Source organism: Phyllobates terribilis, unplaced genomic scaffold (genome assembly GCF_046119375.1).
Source record: "Phyllobates terribilis strain yellow unplaced genomic scaffold, ASM4611937v1 Scaffold_5__5_contigs__length_657084704, whole genome shotgun sequence".
NCBI lineage: Eukaryota > Metazoa > Chordata > Amphibia > Anura > Dendrobatidae > Phyllobates > Phyllobates terribilis.
In genome coordinates, this window is record NW_027362765.1 from 223,049,967 (window position 1) to 223,075,823 (window position 25,857).

Below are 25,857 nucleotides of genomic sequence, written 5' to 3' on the forward strand. Positions count from 1 at the left end.
AGGAAAGGTCATGGGGTGTCCAAGGGTACCATCTCTAGGTGGCTCAGGGAGGCCATTTGCTTAGCCTATACGTCCACAGGGGTTCCAGCCCCGGACAATGTGAGGGCTCATTCCACCAGAGCCGTTGCAACCTCCTGGGCAGAGAGAGCAGACGTCTCGATCGAGCAGATATGTAGGGCTGCTACTTGGTCTACACCATCCACCTTCTTTAAGCACTATCGGTTGGATCTATCCTCTTCTGATCTCACCTTTGGGAGAAGGGTACTTCAGGCGGTGGTCCCTCCCTAGGGTGCTCATAAATTCTCCAAAATTCTCTCAAGGTGTGCTGTCATGGGGGAGGGGAAAACACCAAGGTTACTTACCGGTAGCCGGTTTTTCCTGAGCCCATGACAGCACCCGTAGTTTCCCCCCCTTATTTTTTCTATGTTTCTCACACCCTGGTGTGCACTGTGTGGGGTGGTGTGTATTTGTATATTGTGGTGTTGGTTATGTGCCTAACCTGTTTAGGGAGGTCCTCTCAATGCTCTGTAAACAACTGAAGCGAGGGAGAGGTACCGCCCTTTTATTTCAGACGGTTTCCTGTCCTTGGTGGGGCGGATCCTCTCTCAAGGTGTGCTGTCATGGGCTCAGGAAAAACCGGCTACCGGTAAGTAACCTTGGTGTTTTACACTTTAACCCCTTCATTACAGGCGCCATACATATACAACGCATGTCGTGTCTCCCCCTTTGATGCAGGCTCTGATGCTGAGCCTGCATCTTTCCCGGCACATGACGGCTAATCTGATCAGCTGTCATGTGCCCCTAACAGCCGCTGGTGGAATCGCTTTCCACCCGCAGCTGTTAACATGTCAAACTTCAACAGCGGAATTTAACATGGTCGCACCGGAAGCCAAACCACGCCCATCTCGGCGTCCCGTCCATCACGGCGGGGCGCCGATGGGTTGGCATGACAACCCAGGGTTTGCAGGAGACCTCTGTAGTTGTCATCGCCGATCTATTATGAGCGCCGCCCAGCAGTCGGCGTTCATAGCAGATGAGTATTTTTGTTACACATAGCAGGGCTGAATCCCTGCTATGTGTAACACAAGCGATCAGATGATTGCAGCTTAAAGTCTCCTAAGGAGGCTATTGAAGCAAGTAAAAAGTAGGAAAAAAAAGTTTTTAAAACTATTAAAAAAAATGTTCATATCACCCTCCCCTTTGCCCTATTCAAAATACAACAATAGAAAAAAAAATGCACATATTTGGTATCGTCGCTTTCAGAATCGCCCGATCTATCAATATATAAAAAGAATTAATCCGATCAATAAATGGCGTAACAAGAAAAAATCAAAACTCCACAATTACGGGGTTTTTTTGGTCACCGCGACATTACAATAAAATGCAATAACAAGCAATCAAAACATCATATCTACCCCAAAATGGTATCAATAAAAACATCAGCTCGCCACACAAAAAATAAGCCCTCACCCGGACCTAGATCCTGAAAATGGAGACGCTATGGGTCTCAGAAAATTTTGTATTTTTTTTTTTTTAACAAACGTTTGGATTTTTTTTCACCAGTTAAATAAAAAAGAACCTATACATGTTTGGTATCTATAAACTTGTAATAACATGGAGAATCATAATGGCAGGTCAGTTTTCGAATTTGGTGAACATGGTAAAAACAAACAATTAAACAATTGTGGAATTTTGAGGTCTAGCCACAGATTGTCAATGATATTCAGATCAAGGGACTGTGAGGGCCATTGCAAAACCTTCAGCTTGCGCCTTTTGAGGTAGTCTATTGTGGATTTTGACGTGTATTTAGGATCATTATCCATTTGTAGAAGCCATCCTCTTTTCAACTTGAGCTTTTTTACAGATGGTGTTATGTATGCATCAAGAATTTGTTGAAATTTCATTGAATCCATTCTTCCATCTACCTTGAAATGTTCCGCCATTGGTTGCAACTAGTGTTGAGCGAGCATGACTCATTAACCCTTTCGTGCTCGCCTAGTACTTTGGAGTGCTCGGCATTTCTTTTACTGTTTCCGCGGCGGCAAGTGTCACGGCTGCTAGACAGCAGTGACACATGCAGGGATTGCCTGTTTGACTCTCGGTTGCTCGCCAAAAGGGTTAATAAGACATACTCGCTCAACACTAGTTGCAACACAACCATAAAGCACGACTGATCCACCCCCATGCTTAATGGTTGGCGAGATGTTCTATTTTAACTTCATCGGTCCACAGTACTTGTTTCCAAAATGCATCAGGCTTGTTTAGATGTTCTTTTGCATACTTCTGATGCTGAATTTTATGATGAAGACGCAGGAGATGCTTTCTTCTGATGACTCTTCCATGAAGACTTGAAAGGTGATTGAGTCAATCAAGTGGAAGCTTCTGCAAATGCTCTGCTGCTGCAGCCACCGTACAGGTCCCGATCAGGAACTGCAGGATGTGATGATGTATAGTGGGTGTATGTCTATGGGCATGTACCAAAGCTGTCTATGTTTATATGGGCATGCAGCAGAGCTGTGTGTGTTTATATATACACATGTAGCAGAGCTGTGTGTGGCTATATGCACATGTAGCAGAGCTATTTTACTCTAGTACATTATTTTCTTATTTTCTGCTGCCTAAACCTGGGGTGCGTCTTATAGTCCGAATACACACACACACACACACACACACACACACTGTGGCTTGTGAGCTTGTGAAGTTAATTCACCCCATTTGGTATTTTTCGTGTTTTGCTACCTCACAACCTGGAATTTCACTGTTCTTTTTTGAGGGTTTACAACCTTGTCCCTGACTTATTTGGAGATCTCCTTGGTCTTCATGGTGTTGTTTGGTTAGTTGTTCCTCTTGTTTAATGGTGTGGCAGCCTCTGTGGCCTTTCATCAAAGGTGTGTATATACTGACAGACCATGTGACACTTAGATTGCTCACAGGTGGACTTCCTTTCACTAAGCATGTGACTTATGAAGGGAATTTTTTAGGGGCTTCATTGCAAACGGGGTGAATACATATGCACTTGCCAATTTTTAGTTATCTGATCCCATTAATTAAATTTGTCTATATTTTTCTTACTTCACTTCAGCAACTATTTAATGCTGCTGTATCACACCCAAAATCAGATTACAAAAATATTTAAACACAGGTCGTAATGTAGCAAAATAGGTAAAAAGCCAAGGGAGGTGAATACTTCTGCAAGCCACAGTGTGCGCGCGTGTGTGTGTGTGTATATGTATATATATATATATATATATATATATATATATACAGTACAGACCAAAAGTTTGGACACACCTTCTCATTTAAAGATTTTTCTGTATTTTCATGACTATGAAAATTGTACATTCACACTGAAGGCATCAAAACTATGAATTAACACATGTGGAATTATATACTTAACAAAAAAGTGTGAAACAACTGAAAATATGTCTTATATTCTAGGTTCTTCAAAGTAGCCACCTTTTGCTTTGATGACTGCTTTGCACACTCTTGGCATTCTCTTGATGAGCTTCAAGAGGTAGTCACCGGAAATGGTTTTCACTTCACAGGTGTGCCCTGTCAGGTTTAATAAGTGGGATTTCTTGCCTTATAAATGGGGTTGGGACCATCAGTTGTGTTGTGCAGAAGTCTGGTGGATACACAGCTGATAGTCCTACTGAATAGACTGTTAGAATTTGTATTATGGCAAGAAAAAAGCAGCTAAGTAAAGAAAAATGAGTGGCCATCATTACTTTAAGAAATGAAGGACAGTCAGTCCAAAAAATTGGGCAAACTTTGAAATTGTCCCCAAGTGCAGTTGCAAAAACCATCAAGCGCTACAAAGAAACTGGCTCACATGAGGACCGCCCCAGGAAAGGAAGACCAAGAGTCACCTCTGCTTCTGAGGATAAGTTTATCCGAGTCACCAGCCTCACAAATCGCAGGTTAACAGCAGCTCAGATTAGAGACCAGGTCAATGCCACACAGAGTTCTAGCAGCAGACACATCTCTACAACAACTGTTAAGAAGAGACTTTGTGCAGCAGGCCTTCATGGTAAAATAGCTGCTAGGAAACCACTGATAAGGACAGGCAACAAGCAGAAGAAACTTGTTTGGGCTAAAGAACACAAGGAATGGACATTAGACCAGTGGAAATTGTGCTTTGGTCTGATGAGTCCAAATTTGAGATCTTTGGTTCCAACCACTGTGTCTTTGTGCGGCGCAGAAAAGGTGAACGGATGGACTCTACATGCCTGGTTCCCACCGTGAAGCATGGAGGAGGAGGTGTGATGGTGTGGGGGTGCTTTGCTGGTGACACTGTTGGGGATTTATTCAAAATTGAAGGCATACTGAACCAGCATGGCTACCACAGCATCTTGCAGCGGCATGCTACTCCATCCGGTTTGCGTTTAGTTGGACCATCATTTATTTTTCAACAGGACAATGACCCCAAACACACCTCCAGGCTGTGTAAGGGCTATTTGACCAAGAAGGAAAGTGATGGGGTGCTACACCAAATGACCTGGACTCCACAGTCACCAGACCTGAACCCAATCGAGATGGTTTGGGGTGAGCTGGACCGCAGAGTGAAGGCAAAAGGGCCAACAAGTGCTAAGCATCTCTGGGAACTCCTTCAAGATTGTTGGAAGACCATTTCCAGTGACTACCTCTTGAAGCTCATCAAGAGAATGCCAAGAGTGTGCAAAGCAGTCATCAAAGCAAAAGGTGGCTACTTTGAAGAACCTAGAATATAAGACATATTTTCAGTTGTTTCACACTTTTTTGTTAAGTATATAATTCCACATGTGTTAATTCATAGTTTTGATGCCTTCAGTGTGAATGTACAATTTTCATAGTCAAGAAAATACAGAAAAATATTTAAATGAGGTGTGTCCAAACTTTTGGTCTGTACTGTATATAAATATATATAATATATGTATGTATGTGTGTGTGTGTGTGTGTATATATATATCTGTGTGTATGTGTGTGTGTGTATATAAATTATAATTCTCACCACACCATGCTGTATGACCTCTGTATTATGAATATTCACATCTCTCTCCTCATCTATCCTTTTCATGCATTAGTCAGGAGGAGGAGTAGAGGATAATCTTTATTGCCAGGGCTGGTGTTCTGGTGCTTATTTAGCTCACATTGAGCCAGGATTCTGATACATTTTGCTGAGTGGATGTCCACCATAACATAGAACATGGACTTACTTGGAACTTAAAATCCACAACAGAAACAAATTTTTCTGCCAGCCTAAAATGTTGCCATGCTTTGTCCTGTAATTTGATAGGCATTTTCAGTGCAAGTTCAGTAACACCAATCCCATGACAAATTTGCCATTTGACTTATTGAAAGGATGTTCTCCTCAGCAGTGTTTAGGAATGCACCGCTCCCTGCCTCCTGGGTTCCTATTGTTGGGCTGTGATGTGTTCCTGGTAGATTGACAGTTCAGACCAGCGGCAATGTGTGTGCTCTTGGAAAGAGCTTGTAAGCGCTGCACTCCTTGCCTAGCTAGAAGACTACAGGAATGACTGGAAACCTGGTGAATGAGTGTTAAAAATACATTCGTTCTTGAAAACAGAGTATTTTAACTCCTTCATGACCAGGCATTTTTTTTCGTTTGAGGCAGATGAGAATAATTCAGCCTTCATCTGTATGTAAATGTATATCCTATGTTGTGAAGGGGTTAAATTAGATGTACATTTCAAAGTTGTGTGTTTGTACAAGCATTTTATAATTGTAAGCTTTTATGATGTTGAGAAAGCCCCTTTAAAGCGCACCCGCAAGCAGGTTTGTGATCAGTAAACTACAAACACTGTCAGGTGGGCGACATTACACTGATTAAAATGATACCTTTGTCGATGAAATCCATCCTGTGGTGGTTGTGTAATCTTTACTTTTAGTTTGGAGATGATGGCTTCGGGGCAGCCTGTAGGGGGCGCTCCATGTGGTGCTCTGCTTACATATTCATCTGTATGCTCTTATGACAGGTCACTGTGCCTTCACTGACCTGCCTCCTATTTTACATAATGCATCTAGTAGTGCGGGGCTAGGTAAAATAGGAGGCAGGTCAGTGAAGGCACTGTGATCTGTCATAAGAGCATACACATGAATATGTAAGCAGAGCACCAGATAGCGCACCCCGCACAGTCCCGCCTTTAAATTTTGCCTTTAAAGTAAAAATGAAAACATTCATCTATGCTACAACTTGTTTTATATAGATATGTCTATCCTTGCATAAGGGATTTTTGGAAGACCTATCATTGTATTACGCTTGAATCTCAGCTTTCAGTTTTATTCTCAGTTTCAGTGTGTTCTGTGCAGAAGCGACCTGGAAAATAGTCACAAAAATTGCAATTGTCAGATCTGTTATTTTTATGTCTGTATTTAGTAGTTGAAATGAATAATGGTGCACTATATGGATATCAATGAATCATGAATGCTCCAGGGGGGAGTTATGCTAGTCATGATTGCCAAATTAAGTTACTGCCAAAGGTATGTTGTTACCTTGCCATAACATCTCTTTGAGATTACTGGTCATATTGTTCCAAAACCATGAATATTACGGTAATATGAAGTTTGCTCTTTTGTGGCACGTGAAAAGTTTTCCACAAGGTTTTGGATTGTATCTGTGCCAATTCCAATTTGTACTCATTGTGCCAATGCGTTTACAAGACGACTTCTATATTACTCAGCCATGCGCCTTCTCTAACAATGATTTATTTCTTTTTATTAACTTCTTGCATACTTCTATCAAAGAAGATTGCAAATAAGTGGAGAGCAAAGGGGATTCCTCTGTGATTCTTTCACAGGGATATCCTGTGGGACAATGTATACACATGAGCAGGCAGTCTAGGGTGTGGATGTCTTTCAGCATAAGGCTATGTGCCCACGATGCAGAAATGCTGCAGATTTTTTCCGCATCTCCCTGGCAGGAAAAACGCATGCGTTTTTTACATGCGTTTTTCCTGCCAGGTAGAAGCGTTTGTCAAGCGTTGTTCACATGCAATTCTCCCTGCGGGTTATCAAGCGCTTTCCAAGCGATTTTAGCATCACTTGGAAAAGTACAACTTGGTCACACTATATAAATCCATGCAACCGGCATGGACTTATATAGTGTGACCAAGTACCATTTATATAGTGTTACCAAGTAATAGTTAAAAAAAAAAAAAAAAAAAAAAAAACTGGTAAAAAAATAAACATTATACTTACCTTCCGATGGCCCCCGGTGTTTTCTCCACTACATCCGGTCTCTTGTACTGCTCGCGATAGTCTAAAAGGACCTGCGGTGACGTCATTTAGTCATGTGACAGGTTACGTGACTGCCGACGTCAGCGGTCGCGTGACCTGTCACATGACTAAATGACGTCACCGCAGGTCCTTTTAGACTTTCGCAAGCAGTACAAGAGACCGGATGTAGCGGAGAAAACACCGGGGGCCATCGGAAGGTAAGTATAATGTTTATTTTTTATTTTAATTCTTTTTTTCAACAGGTTCTATGGTACCAGAGTCTGGATGAGAGTCTCCTCTTCTCCACACGAGTACCATCCGCACATAGAATCGCTTAATATCCTCATGTGCTCATGCAGATAATATACGATTCAATGCAAGTCAGTGGCGGCAATTACGCTGCGTGTCTGCAAAATTAATGGACATGTTGTGTATTTTTCCGCAATGATAATCCGCAGCGGAAATCTCCGCAGCATGTGCACAGCACATGCAGATTATCATTGGGGACCATGGGGCACGTATTACCAAGCATTTTTTAAGCGTTTTTGCTGCAGAAATTCAGCGGCAAAACGCTTGAAAAACGCATAGTGGGCACGCAGCCTTATTGGGAACAAATAATTTTGGGTATCACCATACCTGTTCTATAAATTCATTACATTATTCAAGATGATGGGCCAATGGCATTAAAAAACTATTAAAAATTTTAAAAGAATGTACAAGTATGTCACCCTGAAATTAAATAAAGATGACTGCTAGAATGATGAGAGGTTTAAACAAAATGAAAAAAAATTAAGTCCTTAAGGTTCAAAATGGCTTCGTTGTTCGGCTGATGAGCATCATGTATTTAGTATTTTTGAACGGTTATCCTTCTATTCTCACAAGCCATTAGTATAGAAATTGAGCCATAATTAGATCCAGTAAACCTGTTATAGTTGGCATCAGGATTGATGTTACTCCATACTGCAGAGTAAAGTAATGGGTGTTGGGGTACTGTCATAGCATCAATGTAAAGAATGTGCACTTGGGTGACTAGGATGGACACACAATGCCCTCTTGCCTGTATAACCTCACTGCAGAGTTCTGCAGGTCTGTCCTGACTAGTTGGTTTTGTCAGTGTATTACATAGTCGTTTCCTCATCCGCAGAGCACCCCATTAACGAAGTGCTAGAATTGAGTCACTTTGTGTTTAAGGGTGATTCAAGACTGTAATGTAAATAGCTAATCTCCATATAAATGGCAATGCTAACGTGTTTAATTCTGAACAAGAATGAAAAAGCAATTTACAAGATAGTTTTAAATGCACCTGGTAGTGTGATAAAAAGTCCCTGGTGACAAGAGAGAACTGTCACAGCCCATCTGCTTTCCTTTTAGTATATGGATCAGGAGAAGACTGTCATTCTGCTTCTTTGCAAGCTAATGCTTCTGATCTCTTCTGCCCCTTCCCTTCCCACGGGGAACCCAGTACATTTGTCATGGAAATGAGGCTGTCATGTGTAGATCTTACCTTTTGGGTAGGATCCTTCCCACATAAGAATTGCGTATTTCCCTTCTAAGTAAATGTTTTGTGATGTTGAAGTCACATACGCATGAAAATGCATTTGCAGCTAACAGAAAAAAGGAATTGTCTTCCACATACACCTATGTATCATCACTGATAAGAGGTTTAAAACTTCAACAAATTCTATACTGTGCATACACTATTGGTTAGCATGTCCTAGGACCCCACATACACATTAGATAAGTCATCTGAACCTGCCATGTAATGTGTATAGGGACCTCCTTACTCTTTCCTGACAGTTGAAGGTCGATCGTTTTGTTTTGTTCAGAGATAAAGGTCCATTTACACTGCAATATTATCATAACCAGTCGTTATTAGTAATGCTTGTTCCACAATAATCTTGCAGTCTAAATAGGCTGAAGATTGAGTAAAATGCTCATTTGTCAGTAAGATGATCTTTTGTGCATCAATCTCTGCAGCACATCATCCTGTGTAAACAGCACTCCTGCTGTTGAGAATAATGGCAGCCTATGCACTCTGAACAATCTATTGCAGATCAATAAGAGTGCATTTGAAGCTGGTTCCGCAGGTGTAAACAGGCTATTAAATGACCGCTGATCTTTGGCTGTTTGGAGCCCCAGGTCAACCCGCCTAAATGGACCTTAAGCTGCTGCCAGAAGACCGCGGGAGCGCTCAGGTTAGCCAAGTGCTCCTGTGTATGGGGGAGTCAGGAGAGATGAATTTCGGCCTGGAGCCTTTAGTCATAGACTTTATGCAGCAGGGACTGTTACAGGTTTATGTCCTGTGCTAAAGCTCATCTTAGATAAATGTTTGCCAGACCATTTCCCTATCGTATGGATATCCATACCTTAAGGCTATGTGCCCACGTTGCATTTATGAAGCAGAAAATTTCTGCTGCATAAATGCAAGTCCTCTCCCGGAAAAACGCATGCGGAATTCCGCACGCGTTTATCGCGCGTTTTTCGCGCGTTTATCACGCGTTTTCCACATGCGGAATTGCCTTGCGTTTTTTATGCATTGAACAAAGGCAATTCTGCTTGCGGAAACGCAAAATTAAATGACATGCTGCGGATTTTTGAACGCAGCATAAACGCTGCGGAAAAATCCGCAGCATGTGCATAGAACTTGCGGAATCCCATTGGGGACCATGGGGTGCGTGTTACCAAGCGTTTTTCAAGCGTTTACGCTGCGGAAATTCCGCATCAAAAACGCTTGAAAAATGCTACGTGGGCACACAGCCTTAGTATTGGGCGTGTTGGATTCTATTAATCCAATCCATTCTATATATTCTATTCATATATTCATCCAAACCCAGCTGTAACCTTGTGATCAGAACTAGTAATGCAAGTGACACCGCTGCAGTTTAGTGCTTTCAGCTGCCTGCCCTCTACTCTATGGCCCTATTGCATCTAGACAGAGGTGCCACCTGGGAGTTGACCCACTTCATACTGTAATATTGTAGGCTAAAAAAGGTTGTTTAACTAATATGATATTGAGGACCTATCCTCGAGATGGACCCCCATCCCTGATCCAATACCGATGATGTAACACTTGGCATCCCCACTGTTAAGTTGTTAGCTTCAGCAGCGGCCTGAGCAATTCTATTCAGCTCTGCAACTGGTTACATCTACTGGAGTTGAGAAAATCTGATTTTATATAGAGCATCTGTCAAAAGGATTGAGCACACTTTCTCACAATATTGCAGCAGACACACAGCAATGTGTAAAATTTCCATTAACATTTAACATAGTTGGCACTGCTACAACACTGATCACACAGATGTGCCAGCTGAGGAAATTCACATAATCATTACCCAGGCACAAAGTCGTTATATTACAGCACACTTAAAGGTTTTTTCCCACAAACAAAAGTTCATTTTAATCAATGACTGTGTCTGACAGTGTATGGAACATGGTCTGATCATACCACATCTCCTGGGCAGGGGAGACAGCAAAAGAGTATACAGACATTACAGCAGGGGATCACAGCTGATTCTTTCTTTGAAGTAAAACATTGTTTAAAAAGAGGCAGTGACATTTTATACCTCCCAAAAAGAATCAGCTGTGATCCCCTGCTGTAATGTCTGTATACTCTTTTTGTCCTCCACTGCCCAGGAGATCTGGTATGATAAGACCATGTTCTGTACACGGTCAGACACAGCCATTGATTAAAATGAACTTTTGTTCTTGGGAAAACCCCTTCAAGACATTAAATGAGAACAAGCTTGTTTCCCAATTATCTGCCTGTCTAAACAGGCCGGCAATCAAATGACTTGCTTAAAAAATAATTGTTCTTGGCAGCAGATTGCCCCATGTAAACAGGACATGTGTTGCTGATACCATCTTCAATGCACACAGAACAATCATATTAACAATTGTTCTGGCAAATGGAAGTGCAGTCGGACAATCTGCCGCAGGTAACTAAACAGCAGTCTTTAACAGCCATGGTTGGCCTGTCTAAATGAACTTTTGTCTTGGGTTGCTCTTTACACCACTAACAGGGACAGGTCTGCGAGCCACTGTTCGGCAGCTTGTGCAGCCATCGCTGTAGTTATGAGATAAACTGCCAGATAGGATTGCAGAGGTTTTTGCTTTTCTTCATTAATCCTGGGCACTTAAGACCCATAAACATTAAACTAATGTCGGCTGAACCCGGCCTACTGTCTAATGTGTGTGGGGGCATCTGCTGACCGATTGGGCGAGATATTGATTGATCATGTCTGATTTCAGACTGCCAGTCGCATTGCTCTCCCTGAGATAAGCTGCTGGCAGACATGTCAGTTGCTGGCTTTCTCATAGAAAACACAGGAGCACCCAGCTGAGCGAGCACTCCTGTGTATGGGAGAGTCAGCTGAAATTTGTTTGGCTGACAGCCATCTAATGGTTTTGGCCAGCCTTACTCTAGAGCAGCAAAATAGTCCTGTGAGCTCCATATGACGTATAGGCCATTTCTTAATCACCTTGTGGAAGGGGTACCATGTTTTTGATGGTGAAATGGGGTTTCTCAGTGGATAGATTGGTTCCAGTGTGGATGTGCATTAATCTTTCATTTTTCCTGCAGTTGTGATGCTTGGAATCTGCACTTCACCACCCAATTGTGTAACGTTATCCAATTATTGCAGTTCAGAAGCCCACTACTCCCAATAGTTCTCATTTCCATGTCTGTTTTTCCTCAGAACGATTGAAGCTCTCCTAACTGCCTCTATGCTGTCCCAACAAGCCAACCTACGTGGGATTGTGGAGGAAATAGAGGTAACGGCATCATAATGTCAGAGGAATGTGGGAAAGTTTTATAGTGTTCTGCGCTGTAGTACATTTTTATTGAAGTTTTGCTTGTGGAAAGTACATAATTTTGGAAAAATAAATGCTTCGATACAATTTCAATAAATTCCATTATCCCCCTGTTTCTAATATCAACCTTTTATTGAGTTTCATTGTTATTGTACTTTACAGACTTAAGCTGCTGTTACACATTTTTATTGTGCTGCGGTCACGCCATGATTTCTTCCATACTTTGTCATTCCATGTGGTTTTCTTTTAATCGAAAACATATGCAAAGCCATCCTTCGTCTCCTGGTTTCTGTTGGCCAGTGACATACAATATCGGGTGCCACGGCGTGGCATATCCAGTTGTCATTGGCTGAAAAGTGTAATGTGGACTGCCAAAATGGGCCAGCCAGCGCGCTGCACATGGTGAATCTACTTATCAGGGCATTATAGACACATTTATACTGCTCGTATACCTTTTTATGCAGGGAATAGGCTAAAACTATCATTTATGGTCACTCTTAATAGTCGCCATTTTTTTCCCTTTGGCAGCTAGCTGACACTGATTTATTTCTTTCATAGGATCTCGTGGCGCGCCTGGATGACCTGGGTGGTCAGTATCTGCAGTTTGAGGAAGGTCTGGAAGCTACTGCTCTGTTTGTGGCTGCCACATACAGCTTGTCCGATCACGTTGGTGTGGAGCCTGCCTTGAAAGAGGTAACAAAAGCTCTAAGTGTTCTTATTATATCTAATATTGTTTAGCTATTTGTGGGTGCTACCTTCCACATGTGTTTCTCAACAATAACTCTTTGGATTCACAGGACCAGATTGTCCAGCTGGTAAATGCCATCTTCAGCAGGAAGAGCTTTGATTCCCTCTCAGAAGCCTTCAGCGTGGCATTTGCTGCCTCTGCCCTGTCCCACAATCGCTATCACCTTCCACTCATTGTGGTTCCCGATGGACCTGCTGCTGTGTCTCACAAACAACCACTCCTTAGGGTACGTATTTTGCCTGAATTGGAAGACCTGGCTGAGTTGTGTCTGTACATTTTACAACACTGTAGAGGCTATAGATCAGATCAATTTCTGTCTTCAGTTAGAATGAAACCACAATAACCCAATATATCAGATTTACCCTGTTAAATAAATAAAAATAAATGAAGCTGTGAGAACCAAATTAAAGGAAACCGATGATTAATGCTGCCCAAACCACAGGCAGCATTAATCAGAGGTGGCTGCACAATTTCAGCCATGTATATTTTTCCATGAAAAGCTCCTGCATTTCAGAGTAGCTATAGATTGAAGATCCGGCTTCATCCTCTACGGCTCTAGTTGCTTGACTGGTCTCTTGTTTTATAGTGTTTGTTTTTAACAGATTTTTCTTGTAATATTGTTTTAACTAATTTAGCCAAAATACACCTTTTTTTTTTTTTTTTTTTCTCCATCTCTTCTACATAGCTGCTGGTTACCAACGTTCTCTCCCAGCGACTGTCAGATGCCAAAGTGAAATTGATTGAAGCCAAGTCTAGTAGCACCAAAGCCACAGTTCTGGAGCAGGCAGCATTTTCTTCATCTGGGTAAGAGAAATTCTTCATGTCAGACGCAAAGTGCGACCTGTTTGAATTTATTCTAATTACATATGTTTTTTCTTCAAGTGTTAGGCTGTGTTCACACGATGCGTATTTCATGCGTTTCCGCGGCGTTTTTGCAGTTGCGTAAACGCCGCGGAAACGCATGAAAAACGCATGGTAGAAGGGAAGCAATGTTCCCCAATGGAAATCCGCATGTGCTGTGCCCATGATGCGGATTTTTCCGCAGCGTTAACGCTGCGGTCAAAAATCCGCAGCATGTCAATTAATTTTGCGGAAACGCGGCGATTTCGCCGCCATTGACTTGCATTAGAACGCGCCAATTCCGCAAGACAGCATTTGTACTTGCGTTATTGGCGCGTTCTAATGTGCGGATGGTACCCGGGTGTGGAGGAGAGGAGAGTCTCATCCACACCCAGGTACCATTAAAAAAGCTGTAAAAAGAAGAATAAAATAAAAAATAAATGTATTCTTACCTTCTGTCGGCCCGCGCAGCGCTCCCGCTTGGTTCCCGGCACTTGCAGTGAGTTGTAGGACCTGCGGTGACGTCAGAGTCATGTGACGGGTCACGTGACGCTGACGTCGGCAGGTCTTTCAATTCAAAGTTGCCGGGAGAACGGAGTGTAAAGCAGGACAGCGCGGGCCATCGGAGGTAAGTATATACACTCTCTCGGGTCACACTGTATAAATCCATGCTGTTTGCATGGATTTATATAGTGTGACCTAGTTATCAAGCACTTTCCAGGTGATGCTAACATCGCCTGGAAAGCGCTTGTCAATCTGCATGCGGAAACGCATGTGAATCTGCATGTGGATCCGCATGTATTCTGCAGGAAAAACGCATGCACAATCTGCATGCGTTTTTTCTGCCAGGGAGATGCAGAAATGATGCAGAAATTTTCTGCTTCATTTCTGCATCGTGTGCACATACCCTTAAAGTGTTCAAACTTGTTAATTTGTCAATTGTTATTACATAATGTGCTGTAATTAGGATGTCATCAACCACTTGGTGACAAACATAGAAAATGTATGGCGGTCGTGCACCATCACTGTATGGAGCAGGCTCAGAAGCTGAACAGCAAGGGGATCGGCTGTGTTACATGGCTCCAGTCACATCAGTTTAACTTCTGAAAGGGGCAGTCTGGGAAGATAAAGATGTATTCCTATCATTATAGCTTCATAAACTAATAACTGCTACATCCATATAAATAGTGAATTGTAAAAAAAAAAAAAAAAAAAATCAGGAAAATTTGCCTGAACGAATAAAAAATAAAAATATTTATTCCATATGGTCCAAGTTGAAAGACAGGAAAAAAAATGCTAGAATTCGTTTTGCTTTTTTGGGTTGCTGCAATTCCAGGGCTGTGGAGTCAGTAAGCCAAACCTCCGACTCCTCAATTTCCATGACACCGACTCTGACTCCCTCATACATGGCTCATGTTTAACTGATAAATTTACTATAGCACAGATTCATCTCAGCTAAAAGTCTAGACCCTTAGATCAGGAATAGGACAGACATTTATAGGACATTTCATAACTTTCCCAAATTCTTATGAAAAAATATTCCCCACAAACTGAATTACTGTACCCAATTTATTATATACACTGCTCAAAAAAATAAAGGGAACTCTTAAACAACAGAATATAACTCCAAGTAAATCAAACTTCTGTGAAATCAAACTGCCCACTTAGGAAGCAACACTGATTGACAATCAATTTCACATGCTGTTGTGCAAATGGAATAGACAATAGATGGAAATTATTGGCAATTATCAAGACACCCTCAATAAAGGAGTGGTTCTGCAGGTGGGGACCACAGACCACATCTCATTACCAATGCTTTCTGGCTGATGTTTTGGTCACTTTTGAATGTTGGTTGTGCTTTCACACTCGTGGTAGCATGAGACGGACTCTACAACCCACAGAAGTTGCTCAGGTAGTGCAGCTCATCCAGGATGGCACATCAGTGCGAGCTGTGGCAAGAAGGTTTGCTGTGTCTGTCAGTGTAGTGTCCAGAGGCTGGAGGCGCTACCAGGAGACAGGCCAGTACACCAGGAGACGTGGAGGGGGCCATAGGAGGGCAACAACCCAGCAGCAGGACCGCTACCTCCGCCTTTGTGCAAGGAGAAACAGGAGGAGCACTGCCAGAGCCCTGCAAAATGACTTCCAGCAGGCGCAGGCCACAAATGTGCATGTGTCTGCACAAACGGTTAGAAACCGACTCCATGAGGGTGGTATGAGGGCCCGACGTCCACAGATGGGGGTTGTGCTCACAGCCCAACACCGTGCAGGACGCTTGGCATTTGCCACAGAACACCAGGATTGGCAAAGTCGCCACTGGCGCCCTGTGCTGTTCACAGATGAAAGCAGGTTCACACTGAGCACATGTGACAGACGTGACAGAGTCTGGAGACGCCATGGAGAGCGATCTGCTTCCTGCAACATCCTTCAGCATGACCGGTTTGGCAGTGGGTCAGTAATGGTGTGGGGTGGCATTTCTTTGGAGGGCCGCACAGCCCTCCATGTGCTCGCCAGAGGTAGCTTGACTGCCATTGGGTACCGAGATGAGATCCTCAGACCCCTTGTGAGACCATATGCTGGTGAGGTTGGCCCTGGGTTCCTCCTAATGCAGGACAATGCCAGACCTCATGTGGCTGGAGTATGTCCGCAGTTCATGCAAGATGAAGGCATTGAAGCTATGGACTGGCCCGCCCGTTCCCCAGACCTGAATCCGATAGAGCACATCTGGGACCTCATGTCTCGCTCCATCCACCAACGTCACGTTGCACCACAGACTGTCCAGGAGTTGGCGGATGCTTTAGTCCAGGTCTGGGAGGAGATCCCACAGGAGACCATCCGCAACCTCATCAGGAGCATGCCCAGGCGTTGTAGGGAGGTCATACAGGCACGTGGAGGCTACACACAATACTGAGCCTCATTTTGACTTGTTTTAAGGACATTACATCAAAGTTGGATCAGCCTGTAGTGTGTTTTTCCACTTTAATTTTGGGGGTGACTCCAAATCCAGGTCTCCATTGGTTAATAAATTTGATTTCCATTGATGATTTTTGTGTGATTTTGTTGTCAGCACATTCAACTTTGTACAGAACAAAGTATTCAATGAGAATATTTCATTCATTCAGATCTAGGATGTGTTCTTTGAGTGTTACCTTTTTTTTTGAGCAGTGTATTTTAGGAGTCTGAGTCAGTCCATTTTATACCGACTCAGATACCGACTCCATGACTCAGACTCCACAGCCCTGTGCAATTCCCCAAAAAACTGCAATAAAAGGCGATCGTAGTACCCTAAAATGGTATCAATAAAACAATCAGCTTGACATTTATAAAAAACAAGCCCTTATACAGGTCCATTGATGGAAATGTAGGAGTTACAGGTCTCAGAAACTGGCAATACAAACCAATTTGTTTATATTTTTTCCAATTTTCCCCAAAGTTTTTAACCACTTAGATTAAATAAAACTATGCAAGTTTGATATCACCATCATTATACTGAAACAGAAAATCATGTTGCTGCATCATTTTTACCTGACACTGTACGCTGTAAAAGCAAAACTCAAAAAGCAATCACAGAATTGCCGTCTTTATTCACCATTTCACACCACATGTTTTTTTTTCTTGTTTTTCAGTGCATTATATGGTAAAGTGAGCACCATAAAAAAAAGTACTACTTGTTCTGCAAAAATAAAAAAAACTCTCATATGGCCATATCAACGGGAAAATAAAGTTTTATAGCTCTGGGAAAAGTGGGAAGAAAATTGAAAGTGCAAAAAAAGAGAAATTACCTGGTACTTAAAGGGGTTGTCTCATGAAATTGCATTCTGCCTCAAATTAAAAATCCTTTCCATTTTCTAGAATGGGAGATTTGTAATTTTGCGGTTTACGGCTCATTGCCCTAGGTTACCAGCCAGGTCTGCAGTCTATTAGTGGTGGCAGTCTCCTACGCAATTAACACAGCGCTTACATGCTCTTTACTAGAGAGCTTGTAAGCACTGATCTTAACCTGGCTGGATCCAGCCATCCTGCACTCCTTCTTTTGTTGCCTCTGCTTGCAACATGGGAGAACAGTTTGGACTAGCTTCTGAACATAGAGCAGCAGAGAACCCGTTTTAGGAGCAGTCAGACCTCATGTAGTTAACATTGGATTGACATTTTGAGTGGCTTCATTATTTTCTGCCTCTTCAACGTTTCCAATTTGTCCTTAATTGTTGGGACGAGACATGAATATAATGTATAGGTTAATTTACCTGGAATCTGTTTATTCTGCTGCTGTCACTCTGATCAGTGCACTCCTTCTTTTTTTTTTCTTTCTAGAGACTCATTTGAACTGAATTTTATGGATTCGAAGCCAGCAAGCGGCTACTATGACTTCTCAGTGAGCGTGGAGGGTGACAGCCGCTTCCTGGCAAGCCAGGTGGAGGTGTGTACGACCTGAAATCTGTCTGACACGGAGACCTATAATTAATAGTGCGAACTCATTTAGCAAATGTGCTGCATAATGTGATGTAGAGCTTTCCAGGGCCTTTTCATTTTTATTGCCCGGGTCTAATTATCCTAATTATCCACTTAGAATGTCTGCATCTGAAAGCGTGAACGCAAAATAATGGCTCTGAATCTTTACTTTGCCAGGTTCTGAACCCCTTGAGATGAGCAAGAGACTCTTGAATGAAATTGTACAAGGCTGCGGGACATTGTGCCCTCATTCTTCCATCTTAAACAAGTGCAAGGCAGCAGTTTGTCTTTCACTCATAAATTGTAGCTATTGTATATGCTATGGGAGCAGGGAAAGGAAATGGTTAATATGAATCAGTATTAACCCTTATGTGGCTCCTCAAGCTTAGCCATGAAAACACTTGGGAGAACACAATGTCTCTGTGTGTGAACGGTTATCACAAAGTCTATTTATTATTATAGAAAAGTGCACTGGACTGTAAACTGTTCCTATTACAGATTAAGGTGAAGGTGTCAACAGAAGTTGGAATCGGCAATGTCGATCTCTCCATTGTGGATAAAGACCAGAGTATCTCTCCTAAAACTACCAGGTAATTGTGGCATCAGTTCTCACAGTATGCCAGGTGTGTAAGAAACTAGAAAAAAACTAAAAGGAGCTTTTTCTTTTAGGGTGGCATTCCCTTCTAAAGCCAAAGGCCCATTTACTGCTGACAGCCACCAGAATTTTGCACTGTCTTTCCAGCTTACTGATGTGAACACAGGAGCCAGCCTGACGCCTCATCAGGTACTTTTCCTATAACACTTAAGTTTGTCCCATGCTGCCACCAAACCACCAAAAATTAGGCCATTGACTGACATGGCACTGCGTTTCTGAGGAAAAAGCCAGTCCAGAACATCCTATATATAATATTTCTTTACACATCAATCTGAAGGCGGATGTAATGAAGTCCTTTGAGATCAATACACTGTTATGCCCCAATGGCAGTCACTACAAAAAATAGAAAAAACACATAGGGTCATCAATGCATTAATAGTTTATTTTAGGCGGTTGTCCGAGTGTATAATATTAATTACCTATTTTTGGGATTAGGCGTTAAAGTTTGTGATCCTACATATGCAATGATTGGATAGATCCTACTAAAAAAATGTACCAAAGAGAGTGGGAAAACTACATTGTATAGCAGCCTGTGCAGAAAAGTTGGTGCTGCACAGCTCCATTCAATGTATAGAAGCTGATCTGCAGATTTCAGCTTGATAGCAGTTGATCCGAGGGGGTGCTGGGTATAGGCCCCCCACATATTTATTATTCATTCTTAAAAACTAGAATCTACTCTTAAGTCTTCAGTGCTGTGAAATTGGACCTTGCACTCGCATGACTGCATTGTGCTGTACCTCCTGTAAGTGAGTAAATACATTGACAAATTGGAGATAGTAAGCCGCTCCTTACCAGTAGGTAAAGATTATGATTATTGATTGGCTAGTGTCAGACATGCTCAGTTTTCAATGTATTCATACATAGCTAGGGGTAGTAGTAAAGGTAAATCACAAACATTATAACATGAAGATCTATTTTATGGTGAACAGTTATTTTATGAAACAGACGTGTTAGGGGAGCCTGTTTAACCTGTCAATCCTATAAGTCAAGACAAAGCCATTATACTCTCGGGGAAATCTTTACAACCAGTTAGAGATTGCATTTTGGTAAATGTTCACTTATTTTTCTGCTTCATTCCCAGACATTTGTTCGCCTTCATAACCAGAAGACTAGCCAAGAAGTGGTGTTTGTTGCGGAGCCTGACAATAAAGGCACATATAGGTTTGAGCTTGATCCATCGGAGAGGAAGTCTGAGTTTGACTCTGCGTCCGGCACTTACACGCTGTACTTGATTGTAGGCGATGCTACTCTGGAGAATCCCATCCTGTGGAATATGGTATGGCGCAGGCACTGTTATAAAATAGTTATTACCCATAGCCCTGTATATAAGACTGGATCATTGTTTAGCAATAAAAAGATTGTGGTTGAAATGGCATTTAACAGGCTTAGAACCATCTAACCCGGGCTGTGGAGTCGTTAAGCCAAACCTCCGACTCCTCAATTTTCATGACACAGACTCCCTCGTACGTGGCTCATGTTTAAGTGGTAAATTTACTGTAGCACAGATTCATCTCAGCTAAAAGCCTAGACCCTTAGATCAGGAATAGGACAGACATTCATAGGACATTTCATAATGTTCTCAAATTCTTATGAAAAAATATACCCCACAAACTGCATTGAATTACTGTACCCAATTTATTATATATTTTAGGAGTCTGAGTCGGTCCATTTTATACCGGCTCCGACTCCACGAGTTCGACTCCACAGCCCTGCATCTAACGTTAATAATTATTATTATTTTCGTGGTTTAGGCTGATGTGCTCATCAAATTCCCTGAAGAAGATGCCCCAACCACTGTCCAAAGCAAGAACCTATTCACCCCCAAACCAGACATTCAGGTAATTGGATTCATGGCATATGTGTGACGTCAAATGCGTTTACGTTGTTAGAGAAAACTTGTCTGTTAACTATCTGGATATATCATGGAAAAAGAAATTTATCAAGATAAGTTATTCAATAATGAGAAACTGAGTATTAGATCGCATACTGAGATCGCAGCAGATAAAATTCTGCACTTCACAGGCACCCGTAATAATTGAGTCGCAGAATGTAGTTTAGTCATTTGCCAAGCTGACAGCTACTTTACGTATCATCCTGACTGACCTGATCCACTTGATTTTGTTTAAAGGTTATGCTCATCCGATCATTTTGTGACATAAGACTAGGATAGGCTTTAGCATTATGATTGCTGGACCTCTTCATTCTCTACTCTTGCACAGCTCTGCACACGATCACTGAATAGCGCTGTTATTACTTACTATGGTTGGCATACCCCTTTAATCATGGGAGAAAAATTGTTCCCATGGAAAGATTTGGAAATGTCCTATTTGTCAGTTTCCATTTTCCGATTACTCTTTGTACTCTTCCAATGCTAGCGCAAATTGATATATATTATGTCTGCATGTATGACTTATCTAATGTACATGTTGGTATGTGCAGCACTTGTTCCGGGAGCCTGAGAAGAGGCCACCTACTGTTGTATCGAATACTTTCACCGCCCTGGTCCTGGCACCATTGCTCCTGCTTTTTATTCTTGTAAGTTACAATACTAATTCTATTAATTTACTCTTAAACAATGAAGAAACTGACATTGATGATGATTTCTAGTAGCATGCCTGTCAACTTCCAACTGGCACGCACACAAAAAATGTCCCTGATGTCATGTAATAGAGATTTTTTTTCCAGTGGGTAAAGATTGGTGTGAATATTTCCAACTTTAGCTTCTCTCCGAGCACACTGATCTTCCATCTGGGACACGCAGGTATGTTTCCACATGCTATTACTTGCCATGTGTTATAAATACAGAAGGCATATCATTTACTACATAATTGTGTTATGTTTTCTAGCTATGTTGGGCCTGATGTATGTCTACTGGACTCAGCTGAACATGTTCCAGACATTGAAATATTTGGCCTTACTGGGAATTGTCACATTCCTGGCTGGAAACCGCATGCTCGCCCATAAAGCAGTCAAAAGGTAAAATAATTGGTGTAATCTTCTTTACCTTCAGATGGAACCTGATTGCCTACATCAAAATAGAATGGCTGCTCTTAAGTGCCTTATATTCTTGCACTTAATTCCAATTCTTGTATCTGTCCAGGAGTATTTCAGATCCAGGCAATGTTTCTTCATAATCTGCCTTCTCTGCTGTAATCTTGTCTTTACTCAGAGCCGTCTCTGTGACTCCCAGGCTTTTACCTTCTCTTCCTCTGCTTCTTTCTCCTTCCTCTTCTCTCTCAGGACTGCAGCGGAACAGAGCAGTAGGTTGGCAAAGTATAGAACACTTCGGTAATCTGGGGGCTTCCCATGAAGTAAGGCTGCCTTACCACATCATTTTAATACCTGCCCAACATGCATGCCAACCATGCTCCATATCACAAAACCTGTGCCTTGTGTCTACATTTATGACTAACCACTTGCTGTTATGTGTCTGTTGGAACTACATAGGAAATGAATTTCCACTCACAAGAGGTTCACTCTGTGTGTGGCTTTAATTTTCTCCAGTGCAATGAATGGACTGTGTGTATCTTGCTCCACTAAAGAGCCACCCCACTCTCCTGTCCTAACGTGCTCCACCGGCATTTCCAGCACAGCCTTTATTTGTGTCTAATACCAATGTGAATCCATTTCATATATTGTTCCCAATAAGGAAGATATTATGTTCATGTACAAACTAATACAGAATAATGTTACATTCTTTAAAGAAAGTTTTAAAGAAAACATTAGGTTTTCTTTAAAAAACAAAAAACAAGCAAAAAAAAACATTTAAAGAGGAATCGTGACATCAATTTTTTTGGTGACTGAACCATTGGACAGCATGAAATCCCAACAGTGCCACTTCTTACTTTTCAGAGAACGTGTGGGAGGAATTTATCACTGACTTTTCCAGAATTTTGATCTAAACCAAGATTTGCTCCTTTTTAGGTTTAAGTATCAAAAATTGTAGTGCTAATCTTCTCAAGCCCTTGGCTGACGTAGACTTTGCTTATACAGACATGCAAAAGATACATCTCATTAAGAGGCCTGTGCCTCCTTATACCTTGTGTGCATTTTACAGCAGATGACTTTGTATTAAGGCAGGCATATGATACGCCAATCTTTGTAAATTTCGGCCTTTTTAAAAACAAGCATGGCACTAGAAGATTCCTGTCTGGTTTGCTTGATTTAATGGTGTACCCAGACGGTCGGGGAAGTTTCAAAAATATATGTAACGACATGTCAGAATGAGGTTTTGTTTTTGTTTTTTTTAAAAAAGGCTTTCAGTGATGATGGATTGTGTTGAGATTTCATGCTGTCTGTGGTTCGAGCAATTTTAAATTGATGAGTTCCCTTTTAAAGGAAAAAAAAATGATGCTCCAGCAGGACATGACCCATAAACAAAGCTATTTTGATCTATTTGTAATTGCCCTCAACGTCCATTTTGGTCAGACTGGTTGGTGACTGTTCAGTTGCTAGACTGCTCTAATATATTGAATGTAGACAGCTGAATGGCTGTGTGACGGGAGATGGTGAGCATACTCAACCAACCTTTTCTTATAAAATGGAAAGGTGTGGACTTCTGCTGCGGATCCTAGGTTGTCTGATTTGAGCAGGTATGTATGGTCTCGCTCCATATGACCTTTTTCTCTTTTTTGACCACCTTTAGGAAATGTGATTGATTATATAATATATTATGTGGCTGTCCTTTGTGAAACTGTATGTAGTGTGTAACAATTATCCTCTTTGTTTCAACAGGTCAGAAAAGTGAAGTGAGACCAGATATGAAAAAAATGAAACAACCTAAGATGTCAGTGTCAATTCATCTGTACACGTTGAAAAATTGCAGTTCATTTTTTTTTTTTTTTTTTTTTTACGTGCCCAGAGTGTTTCCCCTGCACTGATTGTTGTGTGACGGCCCCTCGGCTGCACTTGCCCCTCTTCATTGAAACCACTGTAATATCCATTCCAGAAGTTGCGTACACTGACATCTTTCTGCCAGGTGCAGGCAGTGAACTAGCTGTTGGCAAGTTTTTGCCTGGGCATTTTCACACATTGGAAGACAACCATGATATTGGGTGGTGTGGGGATTGGCAGCATGTTTTTTGGGTTGCAATGTGAAGAATGAAATTAGAAGAAGATGAAATGGGACTTCTGAAAACTTCTTCCCTTGTCAATAATAAAATGGAAGGTGAATGGGACTGTTTTGTGTATTTCCTTAAAAATTTCTAAAAAAAAAAAAAAAAAAACCTCTCAAAGAAAATTCACAAGTCATACAAAATGTAAAATATTTGGCTGTAACAGAAGGCAGCTAAAAGGCTGGAGATCGGTATAAGAAAGAGTATCTGCAGGCAACAGTGAAGCATAGTGGAGGTTCCTTGCAAGTTGGGGCTGCATTTCAGCAAATGGACCTGGGATTTGGTCCAGGTTCATGGCGTACTCAGTGCTGAGAAATACAGGCAGATATTTGCATTTCAGTCAGGGAGACGTCTGTTTAGCCTGCAGACACTCATTATTATACCGCTCTCCACCTCTTGCTCATTTCTTGGTGCTTCAATAGCACATCTTAAAACTGCAGTCTGCTTTGAAATCTTTTCCTGGGAGAGACCTTGCTGATGCAGTATAATTACCTTTGGTCTTCTTGCTGTATTCAGTCTTGCCGTTGTGTATAACCCGGGACATGAAAGAAGAACAAGAAGTCCTGGAAGTGACATGGCTCCCACATTAAGATCCAAGATGTTTGGCACAAACTCATTTCTGAGTTCCTTCAAAACCTGTGTGAAAGTGTATCTACAGGAATTGATGCTGTTTTGAATACAAAGGGCGGTCACACCAATTATTGATGTGATTTTAGATTTCTCTTATGTTCATTCACTTTCCATTTTGTTAATTGCTAAAAATATTCTATTTTGGAAAGTATTCTTACTTTGTAGCATTTTTTCCACACCTGCCTAAAACTTTTAGATATTTCCTCATGAATGTCTGATGTACTGTAGATTGATAATCCTGTTCTCAGTCTGTAAAATTCCTACATGCCCAGTACTCTAGTGCGTTTTCAGAACTGGAAGCAGAGATGACACTGAACTGTGAGAATTGTCTGAAATTGCAGTAACTGCCCCATTTCTATAATGAGGTTACCAAGGTCTGGGAGCTATTATCTCAGACACCCGCTTTTGAATGCTAACTCTGTGGCTGGTAACCAGATTTGATGTTGAACTGGTGGTTACGAGATAGAGAAAGTAAATCTAGGATACTTGGAGATGCATTGTGAATAAAATCTAAGCATTCCCCACATCTTGTAGGTGTGCTATGGTTCTTTATAAAAGAAGCACATTAAAGAATACGTGAATCTGGACAAGAATCAGTCGTGAAGCTGAATGATCCGTGATGTGCTATCCTAAACATGTCAACTAATTCATATCTATAAATATACCGATGGTCTAGGATATGACGTAGATTTAGCCGGCATACCTTCTGCACACACTTTGCCCCTTGACTGCAAGTTTAGAACCGTTCATATATGAACTGCAGCTTCTACAAATACATTTCTTACAGTGGTTGTCAAATTAAAATATCCTTAACCAGTTCTCGATTAGGCCATTACCCCTCTTCCTGATCACTCATTTTTGTTCTTTTTCATACATGCAGTTTTATAGAGCTGTTAAAAAAAAAAAAAATTCTCCTTCGTATATTTAAATATATTTTTTGGATCCTTTTTGTGGGATGTGGGACCTTAATTTTGTTTGCATGGGTTTTTTTTGTCTGTTTTTTTTAAAGACCACCAAAATACTGTTTAAACCTTGTTTCAATTTTTTTTCTTTTTTTTATGATTTCCCCTGTAACTTGCTATATTAGCCCTATTTACAGTGGAAATTCAGCCTCTTGGCTGCATAGCAGATCTTACAGGGTACCCTAGTACCCAGCAGCTCCTGCTCCCTCCCCACACCCAGCTATTACATGATCACTTGTTTAGCGCCGTGTATACAGCGATTAAGAAGGTAGAGACAGTAATAAACCGGCTCTGCCTCCTATATGGGGAGTCTGGCTGTGCCTGAAGACCGGCTCTGGAGCCTCACGATGTTGTGCAGCTGCTCTACTATGTTACGTCTCAGATAATCAATACAGGGTAGAACATGGACCGCCCAGACGTTTATCACCTATGGTAGGA

General features: G+C 41.6%; 1 protein-coding gene across 3 annotated transcripts in view; it reads left to right on the forward strand.

The window, feature by feature from the left end:
- RPN2 (ribophorin II) overlaps positions 1 to 24,983 on the forward strand; it is a 40,660-nt gene extending 15,677 nt beyond the window's left edge. For 2 of the 3 annotated variants that reach the window (XM_073683841.1, XM_073683843.1), the window contains exons 5-18: positions 11,910 to 11,985; positions 12,583 to 12,717; positions 12,822 to 12,998; positions 13,458 to 13,576; positions 17,921 to 18,026; positions 18,557 to 18,648; positions 18,728 to 18,842; positions 19,795 to 19,989; positions 20,465 to 20,551; positions 21,153 to 21,248; positions 21,399 to 21,474; positions 21,560 to 21,689; positions 21,954 to 22,024; positions 23,448 to 24,983. In XM_073683841.1, coding sequence (XP_073539942.1) covers positions 11,910 to 11,985; positions 12,583 to 12,717; positions 12,822 to 12,998; positions 13,458 to 13,576; positions 17,921 to 18,026; positions 18,557 to 18,648; positions 18,728 to 18,842; positions 19,795 to 19,989; positions 20,465 to 20,551; positions 21,153 to 21,248; positions 21,399 to 21,474; positions 21,560 to 21,689; positions 21,954 to 22,005 — 1,456 coding nt within the window. In that variant the 3' untranslated portion in view covers positions 22,006 to 22,024; positions 23,448 to 24,983. The remainder of the gene's footprint in view (positions 1 to 11,909; positions 11,986 to 12,582; positions 12,718 to 12,821; positions 12,999 to 13,457; positions 13,577 to 17,920; positions 18,027 to 18,556; positions 18,649 to 18,727; positions 18,843 to 19,794; positions 19,990 to 20,464; positions 20,552 to 21,152; positions 21,249 to 21,398; positions 21,475 to 21,559; positions 21,690 to 21,953; positions 22,025 to 23,447) is intronic. The other variant, XM_073683842.1, reaches the window with a different exon arrangement.
- The last annotated feature ends 874 nt before the right edge of the window (positions 24,984 to 25,857 follow it).